This window comes from Sceloporus occidentalis, unplaced genomic scaffold (assembly GCF_023333645.1).
Source record: "Sceloporus occidentalis isolate IW3139 unplaced genomic scaffold, rSceOcc1.0.p SCAF_5, whole genome shotgun sequence".
Taxonomy (NCBI): domain Eukaryota; kingdom Metazoa; phylum Chordata; class Lepidosauria; order Squamata; family Phrynosomatidae; genus Sceloporus; species Sceloporus occidentalis.
This window is the reverse complement of record NW_028316985.1, coordinates 20,685,848-20,709,373: the sequence shown is the minus strand read 5'-3', so window position 1 is coordinate 20,709,373 and position 23,526 is coordinate 20,685,848. Positions and strand designations below refer to the sequence as shown.

At 40.2% G+C, this 23,526-nt stretch overlaps 1 protein-coding gene across 1 annotated transcript in view; it reads left to right on the top strand.

The window, feature by feature from the left end:
- The window catches only part of OVCH1 (ovochymase 1), a 49,101-nt gene that overhangs the window by 5,735 nt on the left and 19,840 nt on the right, over positions 1-23,526 (top strand). The window contains 16 exon segments of the mRNA XM_089526603.1: positions 1,480-1,652; positions 2,804-2,899; positions 3,259-3,410; positions 4,225-4,417; positions 5,545-5,671; positions 6,923-7,056; positions 7,957-8,097; positions 10,148-10,278; positions 10,499-10,592; positions 12,738-12,866; positions 14,038-14,106; positions 15,739-15,919; positions 18,011-18,083; positions 19,065-19,260; positions 20,953-21,107; positions 22,790-22,946. Coding sequence (XP_089382729.1) covers positions 1,480-1,652; positions 2,804-2,899; positions 3,259-3,410; positions 4,225-4,417; positions 5,545-5,671; positions 6,923-7,056; positions 7,957-8,097; positions 10,148-10,278; positions 10,499-10,592; positions 12,738-12,866; positions 14,038-14,106; positions 15,739-15,919; positions 18,011-18,083; positions 19,065-19,260; positions 20,953-21,107; positions 22,790-22,946 — 2,201 coding nt within the window.

Below are 23,526 nucleotides of genomic sequence, written 5' to 3'. Positions count from 1 at the left end.
TCATAAGACATCCTCTTCACTTAGAAAGAAACATGCATCTGAGGAAATAGACTCAAGTCTACGAAAGTTCATCCTACCAACTTCTTTCTTTCAGTTAGTCTTAAAGGTGCTACAAGATCCCTTTGCACATAGAAAGCTAATACTTCATGGAGAAGTCTAGCCTACAGTATTTTGGACAAACGTATTAGCCTTCTATAGGCAGAAAGTGAGTGAAAGTTCAGCAGAAAATTTCCAGTCTTGTACTCCTGCTTCTAAGTAAGGTAGCACAGACCATCTGCCAGGAAAGCATGCTTCATTTCCCCCCTTGAATGTAGACACACCCATTAATTCTGAGCTGGAAAATAGCAATTTCCTTCAGTTGGAACCCAAGGCAACTATGAACCCTTTTGATGTTGTTGGACTGCAACTCCCAGCATTCCTTATCACTTACTATGCTTGCTTAAGGCTTATGTGAATTCTAATACATGAGTATCTAGAGGGTCACACTTTGCCCATCCTATTCATAGAGGAATAGTGAGGTAGTACCATTGACTAGGAATGTGTTTTGGTTTACATTTTAATATTTCCAAAATGAATATACAAATTGGGATGCCATTATCCTACTCTTGTTAACATGAAGATAGCCTAACTGGATCCTAACTAGGCAGGATTATTAGTTTGGAAAACTATGCTTTCTGCAATTCCGAGGATATAAGGAGGCAACAAACAGTGACTCTTACAAGTGGTATGATTCTAGTTAACCTCTATCTATGTAGCCCATTTTATGCATCTGTGTGTATGTTCATTCAAATCACCTGGCAATTTATAGTAATTCCATGAATTTCATAGACATTTCTTAGCCAAGGAATATTCAGAGGTGGTTTTTTGCCAGTCCTTTACAGTTTTGGCCCTCCACATTCACTTCAACCATCCACAATTTGAACACTTAAAAAAGACACCTTGATTTTGCATTTCATATAAGGGGCACCATTTTACTGTCATTATATATAATGGGAGTTGATCATCGACAGATTTTGGTATCCTGGATATGAGAGGATCCTTGAACCAAATCCCAGCAGATTCCCAGGATCCTCTATATTAACCTTGGTTACCTCCTGATTTAGACTACTGTAATGTGTTTTTTGTGGTGCTGCCCTTGAAAAGTGTTCAGAAGCTGCAGCTAGTGTGAAAGGCAACATCTAGACTGGTATCAAGTGTGCATTTTAGATACCATATAACACTGATCCTGCAAGAACTATACTGTACTCCCAATTTGCTTCTGAGCTCAATTCAAGGTGATACTTCTAACCTACAAAACCCTAAAAGGCTTGGGGCCAGGATTATCTATATTGTTTTAACCATTTTTAGTTGTTCATTGCCTTGGTAGCCTTTGTGGACTGGAAGGGGATACAAATATATCTTAGATATTAAACCAGCAATGTTCTCCAGGTTACATTATCTCCATGCCTTTCATGACTGAGGTCACCCTTTGTCTGGCAGGAAACTTGTGAAAAATCTGATTGTGACTGTGGGGGAATATGATCTCAGAAGCATGGATGAGGAAGAACAGAACATCCCAGTCTCAAAAATTATTGTTCATCCTGCTTTCAAAAGATTTGGATACATGCATTCAGATATTGCACTGCTGTATCTGAAGGACAGAGTGAGATACGGTAAGAGGAAAGCTTGATCAGTCATGATTGATTCAGAGATTATTTTTGTCATCTCTGCACTAGAATTGGTGAGAGTACTCATGTTCCTTTAGGTTGTTTCTGACTTATGGTGACTATTATTATTATTATTATTATTATTATTATTATTATTATTATTTCCCACACTTTTTCTTAAAATTGGCACTCGGTGACTAAGGCAAATCTATCACACCGTATTCTTGGAAAGATTTGTTCAGGGGAGGTTTTACCTCTGCCTTTCCCTAAGACTGAGAGAATGTGACTTGCCCAAAGTCACCCAGTGGTTTTCCATGGCTGAGCAGAAATTTGAACCCTGGTTTCCAGAGTTGTAGGGCAATGGTCAAACCACTACACCACTCTGGCTGTACACACCTCTCTGCACTGTCAAATATGTATTTGCAATATGATCCCTAGAATCTCTTCCTTTTTTGAACAGTGAAGGTACAGTAATATAATAATCTAAAAATATAATAATATAAGTTGCAGCAATAAGAGAATAAATAAAGTAAAAAGAGAACCAGCATGGTGTAGTGGCTTGAGTGCTGGACTACGACTCCGGAGATCAGGGTTTGATCCCCAGTTTGACCATGAAACCCACTGGGTGACCTTGGGCAAATCACATCATCTCAGCCTCAGGGAAAGGCAATGGCAAGCCTCCTCTGAACAAATCTTGTCAAGAAAACTACCTGATAGGTTCACTTTATATCGCTATAAGCCTGAAAAACCTGAAGGCACACAGCAACAAACAGTAATAAAACAGTAAAGATACAGAGATATTGCTTGTGAGGATCTTCCTCCATGGAATTACCATTTTGGGGGAAAGAGAGAATGAGTATTGAAACAGCTTGAATCCGGCCTGTAGCTCTGTCCTATGTAAAAGAATGTTTTGCCAAATTTTATGTACAGTACTGTATTGTACTTCTGTTACGTAGATCCTCCTGCCTGTTCTCTTAGATAGCTACAAAAGGATTAAGGCACAGGAAGGTACATTATACCAGGCAGAACTCAGAAAAGTTACTTTTGGAGTTGTGACTCCTAGAACTCCTCTAGTTGATGAACACACTTCTCCACCCCCCTTAATTTTTAAAAGAAAACTAATTTTAAAACAGCTTCCTGTGTTTTCCCTTCCTTAGGAGCCGAAGTACAGCCAATCTGTCTTCCGCACAATAAAGATCTATTTGAAGCTGGGACTCTCTGTGTTGTGAGTGGATGGGGCAAGGTCACAGAAGGTAAGGAAGTAACACACCTATGACTCTCACAATGATGTTGGCATCTAAACGGCAAAGGGGTGAGGGTTTTTAAAGAATTATTCTGCTAGTAATATAACTTGCCCAGCATCCTAACTGGTGAGTGTGTCTGCATAAATATTTTGACTGAATATGTTTTTCATACTGATGCATTATGCAAACTTTGTTCACATTCAGTGCATTGAATATCTGTTTCCACTATTTGACTCATGGACCTCAACTAGAATTGTGGTGCAAGCTCTTGCAGCTAGATTGGAGAGTGTGGTCTTCCCAACGTTGGACCATTTTGAGGCTCCTTAGATAAAGCCTTTTGGACATTGCTTGGTTCCTTTCCTTTGCAGATGGTTCTGTGCCAGATGTCCTCCTGGAAGTGGAGCTGCCCATCATTGACAGCAAGACCTGCAGTGAGTTGCTAGAAACGCTGAACTTGCCTTCGATACAGAACAACATGCTATGTGCTGGTTTTCCAGATGGTGGAAAGGATGCATGCCAGGTAGAAAATAGCAGCACTGAGTAAAAAAAATCAAGCTTTCAAGCTCTGATGAATATTCAAAAATTTAAAATAATTTAAGAGGTTATCCAAAAGACTTTTTCCTGTGATTTCATGTTCCAGCTGATCATCAAGAGTTGAGAAAGTTCCCTACATGTAAATAGCAAACTCATTATCTTGGTAAAAATCCACCAAACAGTGATACCTTTATCGACCAGTCAAAATGCACAATATACTTGTTGCAAGCTTTTGAAGCTCCACTGGCTTCTTCATCAGGCAAGATGTTACAAACCAAACATGAGAAAAATTAGAGATATTAATAAGATGCCTGCATTATGTTGTTTATGTCCTTAACTGAACCTTTTACAGTGGGCTAGCAGCTACCTTATTCAAGCACCTCTTTTTTTCTTCAATTCTGTTTATTCTAATCTGTTCTTGACTGACCCTCCTCTCTTTCATCCTTATGTTGACAGACAAAGATCTCTTACTTCAGACAGGCTTTTAGCAAATAACTGACTACTGAGGAAGAGCTTTTAATGGATTGGTGTTACAATGTCTTTACCAATGTGCTTTGAATGGCTTTTAGTTTTATCATATTTTAATAAGCGAGTTCGCTTTGCTGTGTTTAATTATTATAGGCATTTGTCAAGGTCACCCAGTGGGTTGCCATATTGTGGTGTTTTGTTCTGTGGTAAATTACAAAATGTGATGTGGTAAGTAAGAGTAATAGCTCTTCGTGTAATTGTTCTGATGCAGGTTGTGTTATAACCTCCTTGTCTGGAGGGAATGCTCCTGATGCTGCTCTGTCTTGTTTCAGGGGGATTCTGGAGGTCCGCTGGCATGTAGAAGAGCTAGTGGCATCTGGACCCTGGTGGGCATCACATCTTGGGGCATCGGTTGTGGAAAAGGCTGGCAGACAGACAAGAAAAGCAGCAGTAGGAGGGGTTTCCCAGGTGTCTTCTCTAAAGTAGACAAGCTTCTGGATTTTATTGTCCAGAATATCATCACTGGTGAGAACTCTTTTTAGCCAGCAAATGTTTAAATGTATATTGTGCTACAGAACTGCCTAGCATGATTTGCTCAGTATTTCACCCCAGATACTAGTTACAAAATGCTCTTTTTTCCTTTTTTCCAGTTGCTTCTTATAGAACCTCATATTTCCTGGACTATGAGGTCTTGGATAGAGCCACTTGAACTGTTATGGCTCTATCCAAAAAAAAAAAAAAAAAAAAAAAAAAAAAAAAAAAAAAAAATCCTGGGATTCATAGTTTGGTGAGGTACTTGGAATTTTTTGTTATAAAGCTCTAGTACATTTCCTTGAATTATAATTCTCAAAGTATCCTGAGTGCCTGTACATTACATTATCAAATTCAGTTTAATCTCCAGTCCTCTTCTGTGGATACTTTGGGATTATCTAAGTATCTCATCCAACTACCAGTCCCAGGTTTCTCTAGGATGGAGCCATGACAATTAAAGTGGAATGAAACTTGTGTAACTCTGTAGTGTATGTAACTCTTTTGTCTTTTTGTAGTCATACTTGAGTGTGAAGTGACCAAGAGCTGGAATGTATAGTAATCTATACTGATGGATGGGATTGGTTCTCAGTCGTATTCTTTCAGAGTACTATAAGGCACAGTAAAAAGGGATGCAATCTGAGATACAAGACACTTCCACACTACACAATTATAGCACTATCATTTTAATTTTATTGCCATGGCAATATCATTTGGAATCCTGGAATTTTCCATTTAGGGAAAGGTTTTATATCTCCTCTACTTAAACTTTTTGACTTCCCATGAATGCAGTCAGTTTTCTAGTTCAAATTTATTTGATTTCCTTTTATATTGAAAGTGAAGATATGTTATGATGGCTAGCTATTAAAAGTCCATTAATAATTATCTCGAACATTTACCTAGGAGGGAGGCAGTTGGCATTCCAGATGTTGTTGGACTTCCCATCTTCCTTGGCCATTAATAGTGGGAGCAGGAACTGATGGGGAGTTGGAGTTCAACACCTTCTGTTCCTTACCCTTTCAGTAAGCTTTACATCAGCCCTGCAAGACAGTTTTCAAGCGTTGTGCATGTACATTCCTCACATTCATGCTGAGTTTACTTTTATTTCCTCCCTACTTGCTTAGTACCCAAAGCAAGCTACCTGTCTCCACCCAACCCAGCAAATTGCAATCCCCATGGAGTGTCGGTGTTTGGAGAAAGTGGCCACATTCGGCACCCTCAGCTAACAGAGGATAATTACCTTGACAACAGGTATTTGCAGTAGTCCATAACACTAGATTTTGCATAACACTGCTGAATGATTTAGCCATCTGCATTGCAAAGGAGAAGGATTTATTAAGCAGAGCATCAAACTATCAGCCAAGACCCTACATCCTGCCTTACCAGAGCAACACATGATAAAACTCTCATCTCCTGTGCAGGCCTTGGCCTACACAAACACAGTCAAGGATGGAGGATTTCAGTCAAGTTCCATTTCTGACTTTCCGTTCATAAGTCCATCCCATCCCATCCCATCTCTCTCTCTCTCTCTCTCTTTGCATTAACTGAAATTTAAAGAAACAAATTCCTATGTCTTTTGATACACACGTCTGCACAGATGCAGCTTGGTATGCACTTTGTTTAATCCATGTTTTTTCTCCTTTTTCCCTGTCATGCAGTACATTTCCATGCATGACTTTCCCCAGTATATTCACATTGGTGCACACATTTCCCTGATACAAACATCTTGTGTTCATCTTTTCTCAGAGGACTGTATCACAAACACTGGGCAAGGGCAGCCACCAGAGGAATCTTTTTGACCATATATTGGGTGCAGAAGTGCAAATTAAATGTTTGCATAAGGGTGTCAAATCAAATTTCTCCCCATCTTTTGTTGTAGTGTGCCTTTAAGTTTTTCCTGACCTTTGGCAACTCTATTACAGGGGTTTCTTGGAAAGATTTGTTCAGTGCGGGTTTGCCATTCCTCTGGGACTGAGAAAGTGTGACTTGCCCAAGGTGGGTTTCCATGTCTGGGTAGGAATTTAAACCGTGGCCTGCAGAGCCATATTTCAGTGCTTGAACCACTATACCAAGCTGGCTCTCTTCTTCCCTTTCTCAGCAAGGGCTAAAACTCTGTATAGGGACAGTAGTTGAGAATGATGGGAGCTTGAATCCTACAATATCTCAAAGACCACTTGTTTCTTGTCATATGCCATGTTGGTTTGAAGGAAGGGCTGAACATGCAATAATGGAAGGTTTTGGCAATAGGTTTCATGACTATTTGGGATCCTGACTACACAGGAGTAAGCATTGTGCCTTTTGTTGTACTGGAAAAATCAGTTTGTCAAAAGGCACACTTGTATGACCATCTCCTTCTGGAAGAGAACAGAAGTGCTATGATGGCATGCAGACAGACATGAACAAAGCCATTACTTTCACAATCTGTTTTGGTTTTCTTTTCTCATGTGACAAGGCTCTTATTCTGAATGCTGTCAACTGATGGCTTTGTTTATTTACTTGCAGCCTGTGTATCTGGAACATATCTGTGCCAGAGGACAGTTTCATACTTGTGCAGTTCATCAGAGTTGACATAGAAGATCAGATTGGGTGTGACCACGACTCCATTACTTTCTGCTCAAGCAAGAAGGAGTTAATAGGTGTGTGGAATTTAATCCTCTCCTTATTCAAGGAGCATACAAGGCTGCTCCTCTCCACTTTATTCTCACAACAGCCTCATGAGGCAGGTCAAGCTAAGAGAGAGTAACTGCTGCACTCTGTTACATCAAGGCTTAATGGAGGCTACGAATGGATTTCCCAAGACTTAAATAACTGCAGTTGATTGAGTCTTCATTTGGTCAGTGATTAGAAACCAAATAACTGAGGATTTTTTTACACTTGGATTGTATATCCAGGTTGAAATACAGTGGATGTTGGTGGCTTCTATGGCAGTGGAACAGTGAATCCACTTCAGGATTTCATTGAGGCTCTAAAGGAAGTTTCTAAAGTGCTTAGCCCCAGTGGCATCAGTAGGGTTGGTGTCACCTGGTGCAGTAATTCATGGTATCACTCCTTACATTAGCCTCCTCCTATACCACACCATGCAGAGTGCGGTGTAATATTAGTAATGTTTTTGCACTAATTATGATTTATGAGTTAATTGTAATCCCCAAATATCACTGAATGCAATGGCAAGCATTGTGACAAAAAGAACTACTGGTAGATAAATTAAAATTATGTCTTTAAATTACAACATCATACACACAGCCTAAATATATTTATATGTACATAGTTTAATGTGGTTAAATGAAAAATTGGTTAGATGTTATTTTTTTTAAATGGATTCCGAAAGAGCCACTGTGTATACAAGAAGTGAAGAAACAGAATTGTCCCACACCTGTCTCAATGAGAGGCAGGAGAGAAACATCATAGATAGCCTGTTGGAGATCAGCAATAGGCTGGCTTTATTAATATTGATTTTCAGTATACTGTATATTAGCATCCTTGCCATGAATTAACCTTTTGGCCCTCCTCTTCTTTTTTTATTTCTCTCTCTTCAGGTAAAATCTGTGGAAGTGTGCTGCCTTCCCCTCTCCTGGTAGAGTCAAACCAAGCTGTTGTCACGTTTGTGTCCGACAATAGCAATACTGGAGGGGGCTTTGAGTTCACCTTCACTGCTGTTCATAAAGCATCTGAAGCAGGTAATTTCTTCCAGGTGTCTTAGGGGCTTCCAGGTGAGACAGTTATCATGCCCTTTCCCTGCCTTCTTAATGGAATTTCATAGGTAGTCCCCACATTAGTGCCTTCCAAAATCATAATTCTCCTGTTTTCCCCCTATTGTTTCTTCTGTCTTCATTTCCTTATGACAAAAATCTGTTCAGGGGCAAAATATGGTATCTCTGTATAATACAATCTTTCTTATTTCCCTGCTACACCATCTTAGGCGCGTTACAGACCGCCCAAAACGGATGGGCTGCCTGCACCTTCATTTGCTGCACGGAGGAGCCTCAGCGGCCAAACTGCGAGGCTCCTCCACGCCACAAAAAAGAAGCCCCCAAATGGCGCTTCTTGTTGCGGCGTGCTAATGCTGTATCTGAAGGACAGAGTGAGATATGGTAAGAGGAAAGCATGATCAGTCATGATTGATTCAGAGATTATTTTTGTCATCTCTGCACTAGAATTGGTGAGAGTACTCATGTTCCTTTAGGTGCACGTCATTAGTGCCGCACAATGTGCGGACGCTAGGCATCCGCAACGTCAAGATGGCAACACCCGTGTAGAACGGCCACCACCATTTTGTACGTCTCCAGGACGTACTAGGGTTAGGGGTGTGCGTAAAGCATGTCCTTTCCTAACCCTAGTACGTCCTGGGGAAGTACTTTATGCCCGTGCGGAGCGGGCCCAACTCTTCTTTTTTCTCTCTCCACCCCACATCTGCTTAGATTAGAAGTGGACATTTGACAAAGCTTTATAAATTGTTGTATTTTTTTAAATATTGTTTGGTTTTAAGTAATGAATGAAGTAATGTATTTTAGTCTTTTAAATGGTTGTTGTTCTTATTGTCTTAAAATTGGTTTTGTGGTACACAGCCATGAAATATTCAGAAGTCAAGTAGCATAGGGATATTAAATAAATAAATGAAGTTGGGGGGGGGGGGGTAACATCACCCCCAATGGGACCCTGGAGGGCTACTCCTAACATTTTCATGCACACCCATCCCATTCAAATTTGGGGTCTTAAAAAACCCCAAACCATCGCCATCCAAATTTGGGAGAGTCCCTTAAAGTGACCAGTAGAACCTCCCTCCAAAAGTTTCAGAGCTTCTGTTGGTCATTTTGGAGTGAAAATGTTTGTCACATCAACCTATCTTTAAGGGACCCATTTGTATTCCCAAGTGGGGAACCAGTATGTATGGCTCTACCTCTGTTGCCTTTCTTTTTAATGAGCCCAAGACCCTGGGGGACAGGGTCTAGTTTTTTGGAGCATAATTGTATCGTTCATTCATCTTTGCTCTCATACCATTTGAAGATGAGGTATGGACAACATGACCCTAACAACCATGCATCCCCTGCATGGATTTTAAAACATTTTTGCCTTGTGGAAAAAGTTTCAGTTCCAAAAGATAATACTGAGATTTTTGTGTATTTTTGATTTGGCTTAATAAATGTATTGCAATGAACATATTGTTGTTTTTTATGGTGATATTTTAAGTTGCATTTAATTTTATTGCTATTTCAATTATATTTTAACAATTGTATGTTTTTTAGTGATGTGAAATTTTATCTGTGTCAATTTTAATTTTTTAAAGATATCTTAGGTCCAAAGACTTTAAAAAAGGCAGAATCTGAATGGATAAAACAAAATAACATTTAAAAAGATATGACAAGATGGTCAAGACATTATCTTGGCCAGGCCATACTCCTTCAGTCTAAAGGAGAAGCAATGGCAAACGCCTCTGAATAAATCTTGGCTAAAAAACAACATTAAAAAAGCCAGCTTTGATAGGGTTGCCTTAAGTCAAAGTCATCTTGAAGGCATATAACACCAACCACAACATGAACTCTGCAAGCTCAAAGATGTACTTGTCTGAGATATTTTTCCCCTCTTATAATACATTCAGTGACACAATTGGCCCAACTTTTAATAACACTTTGCCTTCACTTGGCAGTGTGTTGCTCTACCTAATGAAGCCTAGGAGAGGATGCTTGTCAAAAATGGCAACTTCAGCTTTTCTCCTTCTATATATCACAGGTTCTGGCTGTGGCAGTGTAGCCATTCTGACCGAAGAAGGGAAGTTTGACACGGCTAATTATCCTGGCTTATACCCCAGTAGCACCAAATGCCATTGGCTCATTGAGGCTCCAATGGAACATATCATAAAGGTAATAAAGGACCGTTGTTATGCCTTAGTCAGAGGAAGGGAGACAGTCAACTTTCTAGAAAGTGTTCTGTGTGTCATGTACTCACAGACCATAATTGATCCAATGGACCCTCTCACCCATATCCTCCAAAAACTCCCTTTCCTCATGCCCATGCCTGTGATTATACTCTATAAACACAAAAGTGATCTTTGGTGATGAATGCTGCCATCTTCTGTTTCAGCTGGATTTTGAAGACTTTGCCATTGAAATCAGCCAGGAATGCATTTATGATGCTGTTGCCATCTATGATGATACAGAAGGGGAACACCAGATAGGTAGAAACAGGTTTGGATGGATAGAATGATCTGGGTATTGGTAACACAAATAAACAATATTCTGTACTGAGAAAGGAAGATGCAGTTACTATGGTCTATATATTAGAAATGGATCACAATTTTGTTTTGTCTCATTTTTTATAAGAATTTACAAAAACTCACATGTTTCTTCATATTCATAATAGAAAGAACTCAAGATTTTCTTCAAAAATATTGAATATGTGTGATACCAAAACAGACAGATTTAACTATCCAGACCTAGGAAGTGCAATTTAAAAAAGAAAAGAAAAAGAAATCTGAGGCCGGGGTTTCCACTACTCTCTTCTCCTGTGAAGCTCCATACTTTTAATACCTATATAACAAGTAGGTAGTTGATGCTCATAATGCTTGGAATGGTTGTACATGTTTAATTTGGCTAATACAAATGGAGAAGAATTCGTTTAGTTTGCTTTTGATGAAATTACCAACATTCTCATATTTCTTCATATGGTATTGAGAACAAAAGGAACCTGAAGTTTAAAATACTAAATGTGAGAGTAAGAAAAACTGATAGATATTAAAATAAATTTCATACACATACAGCAAGTGTTACATGGACTTCTTGTTTTTCTTAGGAAAGAGCAGGAACTATACGGCCCTCCAGCCATTGTTGGAGGAAACTGATAGCTGCAGTCCCAGAACACTTGGAGCATGAAGTGACTCTTGACCTCGAGACTCTAGTTGTCATCAACTGCAATCCCATCATTCCTGACTATTGCCCATCCTAGCTAAGGATGATGATAACTGTAGTCCAACACAATATCTTAGGCACCCAATGTTGGAGAGAAACTTCCTTAGAGAGGTAGCATTCAAACCAGCCTCACTTTATTCCTTCTTCTAAACTAGTACCAACTCAAACACTGAAGAGAAGACCTTAGATGGTGTTGTTTTTGCCATCTAATTTAGCTGTTTCTCCCCCAATAACATGAAATTGTGCAGTTTTTTTAAAGGTCCTCCACACCTGATGGTATGCTAACCCTATCTCCAGTTAGCCACTGGTTTCAAATTGGTTAGCTCATTACCTAGTAAATGATTTTTTTTAAAAATAAGACTTAAAAAACTGTCGTTTTATTAAAACTGATTTCATTGTAAGATGCTCTATATCTTTGAATATAGGGCAATACAGAAGTATTTTAATTAATAAAAGTGGGGGCACCTTCTCTATTCAGAAGAGAGAGAGCGAGACTGACCCTGAACATGGCAAGAGTAATGGGGATGAAACAGGTAAACACAAAAATGGAAGGGTGTCATTAAGACCACCTTGCCCAGGAGCTGCTTTTGCCCAACCTGGAACTAGCACTGAAACAAAGTGGGGTGATACAAGGATTGGTGCTTTCAAGGAGCAGTGGCATCACTAGCTATGGTGTCACCCGATGCAGAGAGCTGTGGGGCTGGGAGTGGCTCACTTGCACTCCCCAGCCTAGCCACCCAGTTACTCAACTCCCTGCCAGACCCTACAAGGACACTCATGAAATGAAAAGGAAAGTGGAGATTCCAGTCAAAACAGATTTTGTTGAAAGAGCAAGAGGGTTTTCATGGCCAGCATCTATAGGGTTTTTTTTTTTTTTTGGGGGGGGGGGGCAGGCTATGTGGCCATATTCTAGAAGAGTTTGTTTCTGACGTTTTGCCAGCATCTGTGGCTGGCATCTTCAGAAGATGCCATCTCTGAAGATGCCAGTCACAGATGCTGGCGAAATGTCAGAAACAAACCCTTCTAGAACATGGGCACATAGCCTGAAAAACCCACAAAAAAACTATAGAGCAAGAGGGCTTGCGTTTGCTGTCCCTGCTCCTCCATTGCTGGATATTTTATCCAAATAAAAAAATTCCTGGAAAAAAAAATCCTAAAAATTTCCATCCCTGGGCTTTCTCCCTGGGGAGGAAGCCCAGGTATGGAACAACCCCAAGGGCACATGTTTGTCCCTCCAGCACTAAAGGGGAGGAAAGCCCAACCAGGTATCACCCTCGTTTGGGTTGTTACCTGCTGCAGTCCGCACCTCTCACACTGCGTAGTGACACCCCTGTCAAGGAGAGGCTCTTCAGGGAAGAAGTGCACCAAAGCTATTTTGCAATAATAGCAACTTCTCTTTCCTTTTCTTCCTGCAGCTCTTCTTTGTGGCTTCTCAATTCCTTCCCCAGTTTGGAGCACTGGAAGCATCATGCTCATCCACTTTGAGAGCGATGAGGAGAATAACTTCAGAGGATTCAAGGCCAAATTTGCCTTTTTCCCTTCAGGTTGGCCAGGTCATGCTTTCCTTGAGTATATTTGTAATACAATGTTTGTGTAAGTGTGTGCCTTCAAGTTGCCTGTCAACTTGAATTAATTTCATAGGGTTTTCTTAGGCAAGTAATACTCAACTGGTTTTGCCAGTTCCTTCTTCTGAAATATTGCCTACAGAACTTAGTATTCATTGGAGGTCTCTTATCTAAATACTAACCGGGGCTGACCCTGCTTGGCTTCCAAGATCAGACAAGAACTGGTGCTTTAGGGTAGGTAGGCCTCTTGCAACAGTTTAAAAGCACATATTATGGCTCCATCCTATGGAATTCTGGGATTTGTCATTTTGATGTTCTTATCCACCTAAATATTCTGGAGACACCAGATCCTGTGTGATCTTGGAAGCAAACCAGGGCTGAGCCTGGTTAGTACTTGGAAGTGCAACCACCAGGGAATACTAGGTGTGTAGTGTGGCAATCTGAGCATTCAGCTATGACTCTGGAGACCAGAGATCGAATCCCCACTCATTCATAGAAACCCACTGAGTGATCTTGGGCACATCACTCTCAACCTGAGGAAGGCAAGGGCAAAAACCCCTTTGAACAAATTGTTCCAAGAAAGCCCCATGACAGGGTTGCCTTAGCATTGCCACAAGTCAGAAACTGCTTGAAGGCACACAATGACAAGAAGGCTGTATTTAGGGGAAGGAAATGGCAAACCACTTCTGGGTATTCCCTGCTTAAGAAAATACTATGAAATTCATGGGGCACCATAAGTTGACAAGCAACCTGAAGACACATACTTTACTTAAAGATAGAATTCTCTGCTACAGAGCTCTAGTGTTATTGAGAGTCATGAGATGCATCTTTCTGGTCATGTAATGTACTGTAACTGTTTCTGATAGTAAAATAATGTGCAGTGGTCCAGTCACTTTCCCACGCTTCCTGCCATTCTCAGGAAAAGCAAGTGAAAAGGCGGGGGGGGGGGACTGGAAGTTGGCTGGGAAAGATTGTCTTACTGGAAACTCAGTGCATCTGAGGAAGTAGACTTTAGTCTACAAAACTCATGCTGCCAACTCTTTTCTTTCAGTTAGGCTCAAAGGTGCTACAAGATCTGATTCTACAGACTAACATGGCTATATCTTTGAATTCTGGAAATTCAATAATGAACTTTATTAATTCCTTGCAGAATCACCTAAAACTGAATTTGCAGGAAACATTATCTTGCAGACATCTGATCCAAAGACTATCCCTTTGGGTAAGCAAGGCTGTGAAATAGTAATAGTTCTGGTAATAGTAACAATTCCAATATCAGTGGATTGGCAGTGTGAATGCTATAATGTATGTTTGTATCAGAAACCTGTCTTTACTCACTAGTAAATGGTTCTAGAGAGGTTAAAATGCAGCTTGATATAAATATAATATAATACAATATAATATAGAGAAAGCAATACAATTGGCAAAGCTTAGAAACATTACTTTTTGGGCTACAGCTCCCAGAATCCCTCCATGTTAGCTGGCTGGGGGATTTTAGAAGTTACAATCCCCCAAAGTAACATTTCCAAGCTGCAATTTTTAGTTTTATGTAAGTGTTTGTAGAGTTAGATGTGGGGGTTGTTGTGCATGCATGTGCATGCACAGGACAATTTCAAAGGTTGTAATAAGCTGGTTTTCCCCTTAACTAGCATTTCACTCCCTTTCCTTCTAGGAAATTCTTCCCACTGGTGCTCTCCAGATGGGACTACAACTCCTATCTTCAGCAAACAGAGCTATGGGAATTGCAATCCAAAACATCCTGGAGACCATTGGTTGCAATACTGTCTGGGGTTGATTGGGTGTTATAGTCCAATGGCTTCTGGAGAGAGCCAGTTTGATGAAACCTCAATCTAGGTTGGCTTTCCAGCTCCAGCCCTTGGACTGCAGTCACTCACCTTGCATTTTACTCTTAGGATCCCTGCCTAGATCTAGTACTCAGGCCCCAGGGTGGTTGCAGTTGCAAACAAGTGGCTGTGTTGGTCACGGGGTGTATCAGTGTTGTAGAGCATGACCAGTTCTCCCTTTCAATTCTTAAATGAAAACAGCCACTCACAATTTTATAAAATAAAATCAGTAAAGATTTATTATGTAACAAGTAAGCAGAATGTAGAGACTATGCCATGCTAGTCAGGACTGTCTTTATGCAAAGCGATCTTGTAGTACCTTTGAAACTAACTGTGCAAAAGAAGTCATAGCATAACCTTTCATAGACTTGTCCTACTTCCTCAGATGCATGGGAAGTAGACAAAGTTGATGAAAGCTTATGCTACAATTTATTTTACACAGTTAGTTGCAAAGGTGCCATAAGATCCCTTTGCTTATGTAACAAGTAAGATAACCACGAGCTCCCTGAACTCTGTCTAGATTCCCATCTCCCAAAACTCTGTTCAAATCTTATGAATTCCTCTGTACCGTACTGGTCTTCACTCTGCCTCTGACTGCCCTAACTAACTTCTTTATAAATGACCCTCTAGACCAGGGTTTCCCAACCATTTTGACTCGTGGAGCCCTTTTTAGAATCAGTTTCTACGGCAGAGCCCCTAAGAGGCCTACCTTATATCTTAGAAGTTAATGGTGTTTAGGAGTAGTGTTACTTTTTGTTTCTTATTCTTTAATTTCATTCAATTTTTATTTCTTTCATTTTTCTGTGAGTGGCTGTCTCTCTAACCAGGCTTGCCCTGCTTCTCACTTCACAGCAAGGCTCACAAAAAGCTAATCGAAATATTTTTAAGCCTACAGTCCTGTTTCAGAGCGGGGTAGCCAAGCTTCATCTTGCTACTCCGGTGTAAGCTTTAACACAGAAAAGTGAAACTGGGGATATCCGTTTAAGGTTTGAACTCTTCTTGTCTTGCAGATGTTTGTGGTTTCCCCCCTTTTGGTCCTCAGTGGCTGTCCACAAGCATTGTTGGGGGAGAAGAAGCTTGTCTCCACTGCTGGCCATGGCATGTAGGTTTGCGCTTTCTAGGTGACTACCAGTGTGGGGGTGTCATCATTGGCTCCATGTGGGTGCTCACCGCAGCTCACTGTGTAGAGATGTAAGTTAACCAGAATGCTCTTGTTGTCACATAGGCTCAAAGGATACTCTAAATGCAATGGATAGGGTTGATGAGTGCACATCTTGGAGAGGACTGAGATCAAATTCTTGGAAGGCTATGAAACATTCTTGGAGACGTGTATGATTTAATATGCCCCAGAACTTGGAAGTGTTGATCTTGGACTATAAATCCCAGAGTCCTTCAACAGCACTTCCAGGTGAGGATTGGAACTGGGAGTGCTGTTGTCTGAAAGTAATATTTGCAAATTCCTATCTACCCGACAGAGGTAGATAACACTATCAGGAATTCTGGCTGTAAAACAAGAAGCATGTTTCCTCTACTCCCTCTTTATTTGAGGGATTTGCAAGGCCATTGCCATTTCAGCTAGTCTGAATCTGTAAGGAGTTCCCTAGAGAGTACTAGGTTGGTTACCTGCGCTCCCAAATTCATGGGTCATAGTATTGTCCTAATAAGCAAGTATAACATCAGGTAATCTTGATAACTGGAATTTTAGATTATTTGGCATGGACCAGGGGTAGGCAACCTGCGGCCTGTGGGCCGGATGCGGCCCAGCAAGGCCTTGGGACCGGCCCCAGCCCGGTCCTGCTGCCAATTGCCGCCGGAGCCTTTGGCCTCTCGCGTGAGGGCGTGGGGCCTTTGGCCTATCAGGAGAGGCAGGCATAGGGGGGCAAGCGGCAGGCAAGGGGGGCAATTGTCTATAGAAGCCTCAGAAACATGCATTTATATTAACATTTTTTAAAAAAATCAGCAAATTTTTTAGCGTGTCCTCCATTTTTTAAAAAAAGTGTCTTCCATTTGAAATTTTTGTCCTACATTTGGCCCGGTTTATTTATTTATTTAATTTTTAAAAAATGTTTAATTATTTATTTTTTGGCTTCGGCCCCCCAGTTGTCTGAGGGACAGCAACCCGGCCCCCGGCTCAAAAAGATTGCCTACCCCTGGCATGGACAATAAGCATGTGGCTTTAATTTTTAGGCTATTTATTTATAATAGCAAATCATTTACACACACACACACACACACACACACAGATGGAGTCTCCTTGGGAGGAATGTAGACTTCTCAGTCTAGACACATTCTTATCCTAATTTTTACATTGCATGAAAGGAGTCAAACATCTTACATCATATTAGAGCATCATATTGTTAGGAAACATCACTAAGGCAGCCACAAAGACTTACAACGGTAAGGAATTCAACATCTTTCACAGCTCTATAATATAGTGATAATTTGAGTAATTCTATACATTTCAAACAGGCATCTGCGGAGAAAGCCAAACATTTTCACAGGTGCTGCAAAATAGAATTATTTGGTATACATTTCTATAATTGGCATCCATCTAAATAGCTTTACTGTCCCCAGCATTATCAGCTATGGTGCTTATCTTAGGAACAGCAGAGCAGTTGGCTGTTAGCTGTACTCCTCTTCTCTCTCTTTTGGACCTGCGTTTATACTGTCTCAGACTTCTCCTGTCTGTTCCTCTCTACCTATCAGGAGTAATTGGTCATCTGTTATCAGCCACTTAGTGACAATTTTTTCTGGTTGTTTGTTCTTATCCAATTAGACAAGCCATGTAATAGTCTGTTTGTTCAAGATCACCAATCATCCAACTGGAAATTAGATTTCGCTGGTCTTTTTACAAAGCCACAATTCATGCAATCACATAAGGCATTGGTGGCCTATAAAAAGACCAGTTAATCATTAATCTGTCATCATTATTCTGTCTACTTGCCATCAGGTAATTGCATCATATATCACTCAGCATGATTAAAGATTATTGAACCGATTAAGTATACTTCTTCTGTGTATATTTTTCTGCCTCATTTAGACTTTACTATATTTACTTAAGTGGCTGAATACCCAGAACTGGCTTCATTATATCTTGTTAACTCTATGAAGACACCGGTCACACAGTACACTTACTGCCATTCTTTCTACCAGTACAGAGGCTTCAGGGACTTAAATTTTGCAAAATATATGCAAATTTAGCATTCTGCCTGTAACATTAGTACTGTGAAGTAGAATGAGAAATGCAAGATTCATTGCAATGTAAGCTTTAATCTTTTCTAGATCAAAAGATGTCTCACATTGGACTGTTGTTGCTGGAGACCATGACAGAATCCTGAAGGAACCAACTGAGCAGGTAGAACAGAGAAGCTGTAAAACAGTGCTGTTTTTCTTTCCCCTTCTCTATATCTCAGCACACATGGAAGGCTCCCAATCCAACTCCCTGCCTCTCCACTTTGGGCTGGGAGAGACTCCTTTGTAAAACCCTGAAGTATTGTTGCCCCTCACAGGGTCAACCTCTAATTTAGGTACAGCCTAAGATGAAGGAGAAAATGGCATCCCATCCTTATTTCTCATATGGAAGAAAACTAGACTGGAAGTTAACAGGGCAGTAAAGTGGGCCCTCCACGTTCGCTGGGTTAGGGGCACAGGACCCTCATGAAATGGAAAAACTGCAAATAAAAAAACACACTTTTAACCCTTAAAAACACCTCTCTAGGAATCTCTAGGTCCTTCAGCACAAATCGATGGTCAACATTCACCAGAGGTTGACCATAAAAACACTTTGGAAGACCTATAAATGCCTAGAGAAGTGTTTTCTCTAGGAATCTCTTGGTCCTCCAAAGCAACTCTATGGCCAAAAAGGTTTAGGAGTTTCCAAACTGAGTCATAGGCCAAAAGTTCTACCCCATTACACAGTAGAAGGGGTAGGGAAAGGTAAGGACTATTGAAGCCATTATGATCTTGGAAATCATATGGCTTCTCAGAGGCTCTAGTTAGCTTGCACAAGGGCCAATGTTTTGATGTTTGCCATTAGTCTAAGAGAAAGGTAGATGCAATTATTATTATTGAAAAGTATATTTTTAAAAAGTTATCTTTGGTGAAGTTGAAATTTATAGGAGTATGTGCAGATTATTTAAAAATTTTCCCTTTGATAAGGAAGAAATCTGTAGGAGAATGAGCAGATTATTTATCAAATCTAGACAGGAATGTTGTGAACCATATTTGTAACTAGAATGGTAGAAGAAAATGGCTGTTACAATTAAAAGGGAAAGGTTGGTGCCTGCTTCTCTTTTGGTAGCCTGCTAAAGCTGTTCACTGGATCCTTTTCATGCAGGTGAGAAGAGTACAGACCATTATAATACACCAAGACTTCAATATCACAAGTTACAATTCTGATATAGCACTGGTCCATGTAAAAGCTCCTTTCTCCTATAATGCTGTGGTGAGGCCAGTATGCCTGCCCAATTCCACTGAACCTTTGTCTTCATCCATGCTTTGCACCGTGACTGGCTGGGGGAGCACCCAAGAAGGTAGGTCCATTTTGTCCATTGAATGTCAATAATTAACTTTCTTTATAGCAGGGGTAGGCAACTGTAGTGGGGTCCAGTTTCACTCACACCTCCAAGCTGTATGTGCACATTATGGGCAACCTGGAAGTGACATAACATCACAGCCAGTTTTGCTTTCAGACTATTTTAATCTTTCTTTCTTTCTTTCTTTCTTTCTTTCTTTCTTTCTTTCTTTCTCCCCCCCCCCTTTTTTTTTTTTGTGGGGAGGTATGCTATATTTGGGGGCAGTTTTTGCTATTTTTTCTTTTTTGGTGTGTGTTTTTTACATCATTTTTTTTAAATCCAGGGGCTTTGGGGGTTTTCTGGGGGAACTGGAGCTTTGCATATATGCCATATATGGCCCACGGACCACACTTTCCCCACACCTAGCCCATGGGACAGGAATGGCAATGCCATCGACAATGTTCTTTGTGCACTTGTTAATGTTTCGTTGTTAAGGTGCTGGCTAGATTGTCAGAATTAGATTAAATGAATTAAGTTTATTGCTATGTGTAGCATCTTATTCTGATTCCATTCACACTTGAGTCACATCACAAGTGAAGTCTACGGATGTTTGAAGAATATCTTCTGTTTAATTTTTCTCACATGTTTTCCCACTACGGAAAATGGGTGCAAACCGAGTACATACTGTGTCTGATAATCTATTGCAGGATGTTGGAAAGCAATAAGTATCCTGAAGTATCCATCAAGTCAGCCACAACTTTGACTGATCCTGTGAATGAGAGATCTCCAACTCACGCTGTTATCAACAGCCCTGCTCAGGTCTTGCAGACTCAGGGCCATGGCTTCTTGTTTGAGTCTATCCATCTGTCTTCCTGTTTTCCTGCTGCCTTCTACCTTACTAAGCTTCATTTTCTTTTCTAGTGAGTCATGTCTTCTCACGATGTGTCCAAAGTCATCATGCTTCTAGGGAGAATTCAGATCTGATTTGGCCTACGAACCATTTGTTTGTCTTTTGAGCAGCTCATAGTATCAGTAGAATTCTTCTCCAGCACAACATTTCAAATGAGTTGATTTTCTGCTTATCAGCTTCATTGTCCAGCTTTCACAACCATACATAGAAATGGGAAATATGATGACATGAACAATCCTAACTTAGGTAGTCAATGATCCTGTATAGTTCCTTCACAGCTCTCCTTTCAAGCCTTAGGGCATGTCTACATGGGCCAAATAAAACTCTCATCTAGTTTTCACATTGAGCTGTCCAATGTACAGGCCGAATGGGACCAAATTCAGGCTTTTCATCACCTTAGGGATCTAGTTCAGAGGGGGGAAAGTGGGGATTTATCCCGGTTTCAAACAGAAAATCTGAATATTCACATGTGTGTGTGGAGAACCCTTACAGTAAAAAAGTTCTTCCTAAAGTTTAGGTGGAATCTCTTTTCTTGAAGTTTGAATCCATTGGTTCATGTTGTAGTCTTGGAAGTAGCAGGAAACAAGCTTGCTTCATCTTTTACATTAAATTTCTTCAGGTATTTAAAGATAATTATCATGTCATCTCTCACTCTTTCTCTCCTGTTTGCTTGTCTCTAGGCTTAACCTGGTGCATTTGATGTTTTCATTTTTATGTTCCTTACAAGATTTCCCCACTTAGTCTTGCAAATAAAAGAGTGGGGCTCATATGTGTTCTTGTGCCTCTTGACTTTCCTACAGTTGAGGACCTTGCCAACCGCTTACAACAGGCTCGAGTACCCATTCTCAGCAGTGAGATCTGTGAGCAAAACTATTATGTTAACCACCCTGGAGGGATCACAACTGGAATGCTTTGTGCTGGTTTTGCATCTTCAAGAGGTCAAGATATCTGTCAAGTGAGTTGGCACTAGATGGAGAAGGAGCTCGCTGGGTTCACATTTCCCTGCATAAATATCCATTTTATACTTCCCATGACTGGCAGTGGAATAAAGTGCATCTTGCCTTGAAAATCACAGTGTGTCTGAGGCTTGGCAAAGAAAAAAATGTGCAAAACCCATGCTTTCATAATTTAAAATGTGCGTGACTAAACATATGTATGCTCACAAACTTCGGGCAGTGGGGAAAATGGTGGAAAGGGAATATGCTAGAACATTATATTTTGGGGAAATACACACTAAAATATGCACAGATTTCTATGCAGCAAAATAAGAAAATATTGCAACCCAATATGGAATTGAGACTGGACAAGATGAAAATACCAATGAGATTGTCAGTTTTTCATATCCCTGTCTGACAATGGGAATTAGTTACAACTGGAACAGAAAGGGGAGATGAATGCTCCAGCTGTCCTCATAAATCCTCTATTATCCCACTTTTTCAAGCTGCTTTTACTATGTTCTAATTTCTCTCTTCTCCTACCTCTTTCCCCATTTGTCATCAGACTACTTAAATTGCTTCAAACTGAGTTCAAATTGCAAAAGTAGTTTGAATTCAGTTAACTCAGCAGGGGGGAGAGGACAGGAAGGGGAAGAATCTTAGCCTTCCCAGTAAGCTCAAGCCAGAGCAAACTTCTGCAGTTTTTCCTAACTTGTCTATTTTTTCTCATTAATGATTTTTTGTCATCCTGAGCACACTCTGACCTTGCTTGGCCACATGTGTTCTGGTTAACTCCCATTGTGGGAGAAAGGCAGGATATAAATCTTTAAAATAAAATAAAATAATAAAATTTCACCTGTAAAATGGTTGGAGAGTATGGGGAGATGGCTTTTAGAAAATTTCTGGAGGCATGCATCAAGTTATACTTACAAAGGCTACAGCCTAGAAAAGTGAATGTTTAATGCAAAAGAATAGGTCAAATAAAGCAGTTTTCATTTTGCAAACTAGTAAAATGTGAATATATTCAAACTAAAGTTTGGGGTACTTATTAATCTGAGTTTGGTAACCTTACTTCTTGGACTACAACTCCCAGAATCTTCCAGCCAGCATAGCCACTGGCCATGTTGCTTGGGTCACTCTAGCAACTCAAGTCCAAAAAAAGCCAGCATATTAAACTCTGCCACCATCACTTATTAAAAACAGCTAGATTAGTAGTTTTAAAATAGTAATTCTTCCAGGGAGTCGCAGCAAATGTGGCCAAATCCCCAGTTTGGTAAAAAGTAGTTTCATGAGCAGTGTACCAGACAGAAAGAGCCTTTTCGTCATTGAACCTCAAACGTTGAACTACAGTCCTTAAATGTGTTAACTGGACACCATCTTTGGCTCCATACAGACAGGCCAAAATAAGGTTGCTTCGGGTCATTTTGGAGGTATGCTGTTTAAATGATGCATGCATCGTAAGAGTCCAGAAGGCATATCAAAGCTGTGCTCCAGTCCTTAGGATTGCATTGTGGCTTTGGTGCAGCTTCCAGTCTCTTAGGACACATGCATCATTTAAACAGCATGCCTCCAAAGTGACCCAAAGCAGCTTTATTTTGGCCTGTCTGTATGGGGCCACTGTTATCTTTTTTTGTGCCAGATGAAGTGCAGCCTATAAAATGTAAAGCTGAACACTTTTTGGGGGGCGGGGATGTGTGTGCAGGGTGATGCAGGTGGCCCATTGGTTTGCCAAAATGAAGAGGAGCCATTTATACTCCATGGCATTGTCAGTTGGGGTGTTGGCTGTGCCAGGCCAAAGAGACCAGGTGTTTATGCAAGAGTGAGCTACTTCTTAGAGTGGATCGTGTCCAGAATGAAAGGTAAGCACCTTCATATTCCTCCTCAATTCACTGCATGGAACTAAATGTGACCTATCACTAAGCTCTGTTTTCTTAGGCTATCTGAGCTCCACTGTCTGGATATCGCCATAGAATTTTGCTACACTTCAGCCAAAGTAAATATGGCAATGACAGCTTGGTGTACAAGAAGGATTTTGTAGTTTGCTTTACTGTCTACATTTGTTTTTGTTTTCTTTTAAAAGATCAAGCTTTTAACTGCTTTCAAATCTTCTATGTGCACAATATCTTTGAAAATGTGCTCAGATCAAACACATAATTTTCTTCCCTAGTAATTTCTTACCTGCCAACTCAAGGGAATTGTGTCAGATTTATTTATCAATAGTAAAATTTATGGCTTATTTTTCTGTCTCCTAAATAACATACACAAGTATTGAAACATTAAAAGCCAGATGATAGCTTTCATTTCTTTTAAAATAAAAATAGTAATAACATTTCTAAAGTTAATCGCTGTTAACGATGGCTTGCACACACAGATAACATTGTAAGATGTAATCCTAAACATGCTTATTAGGGAGTAAATCTTAATTATTATTATTATTAT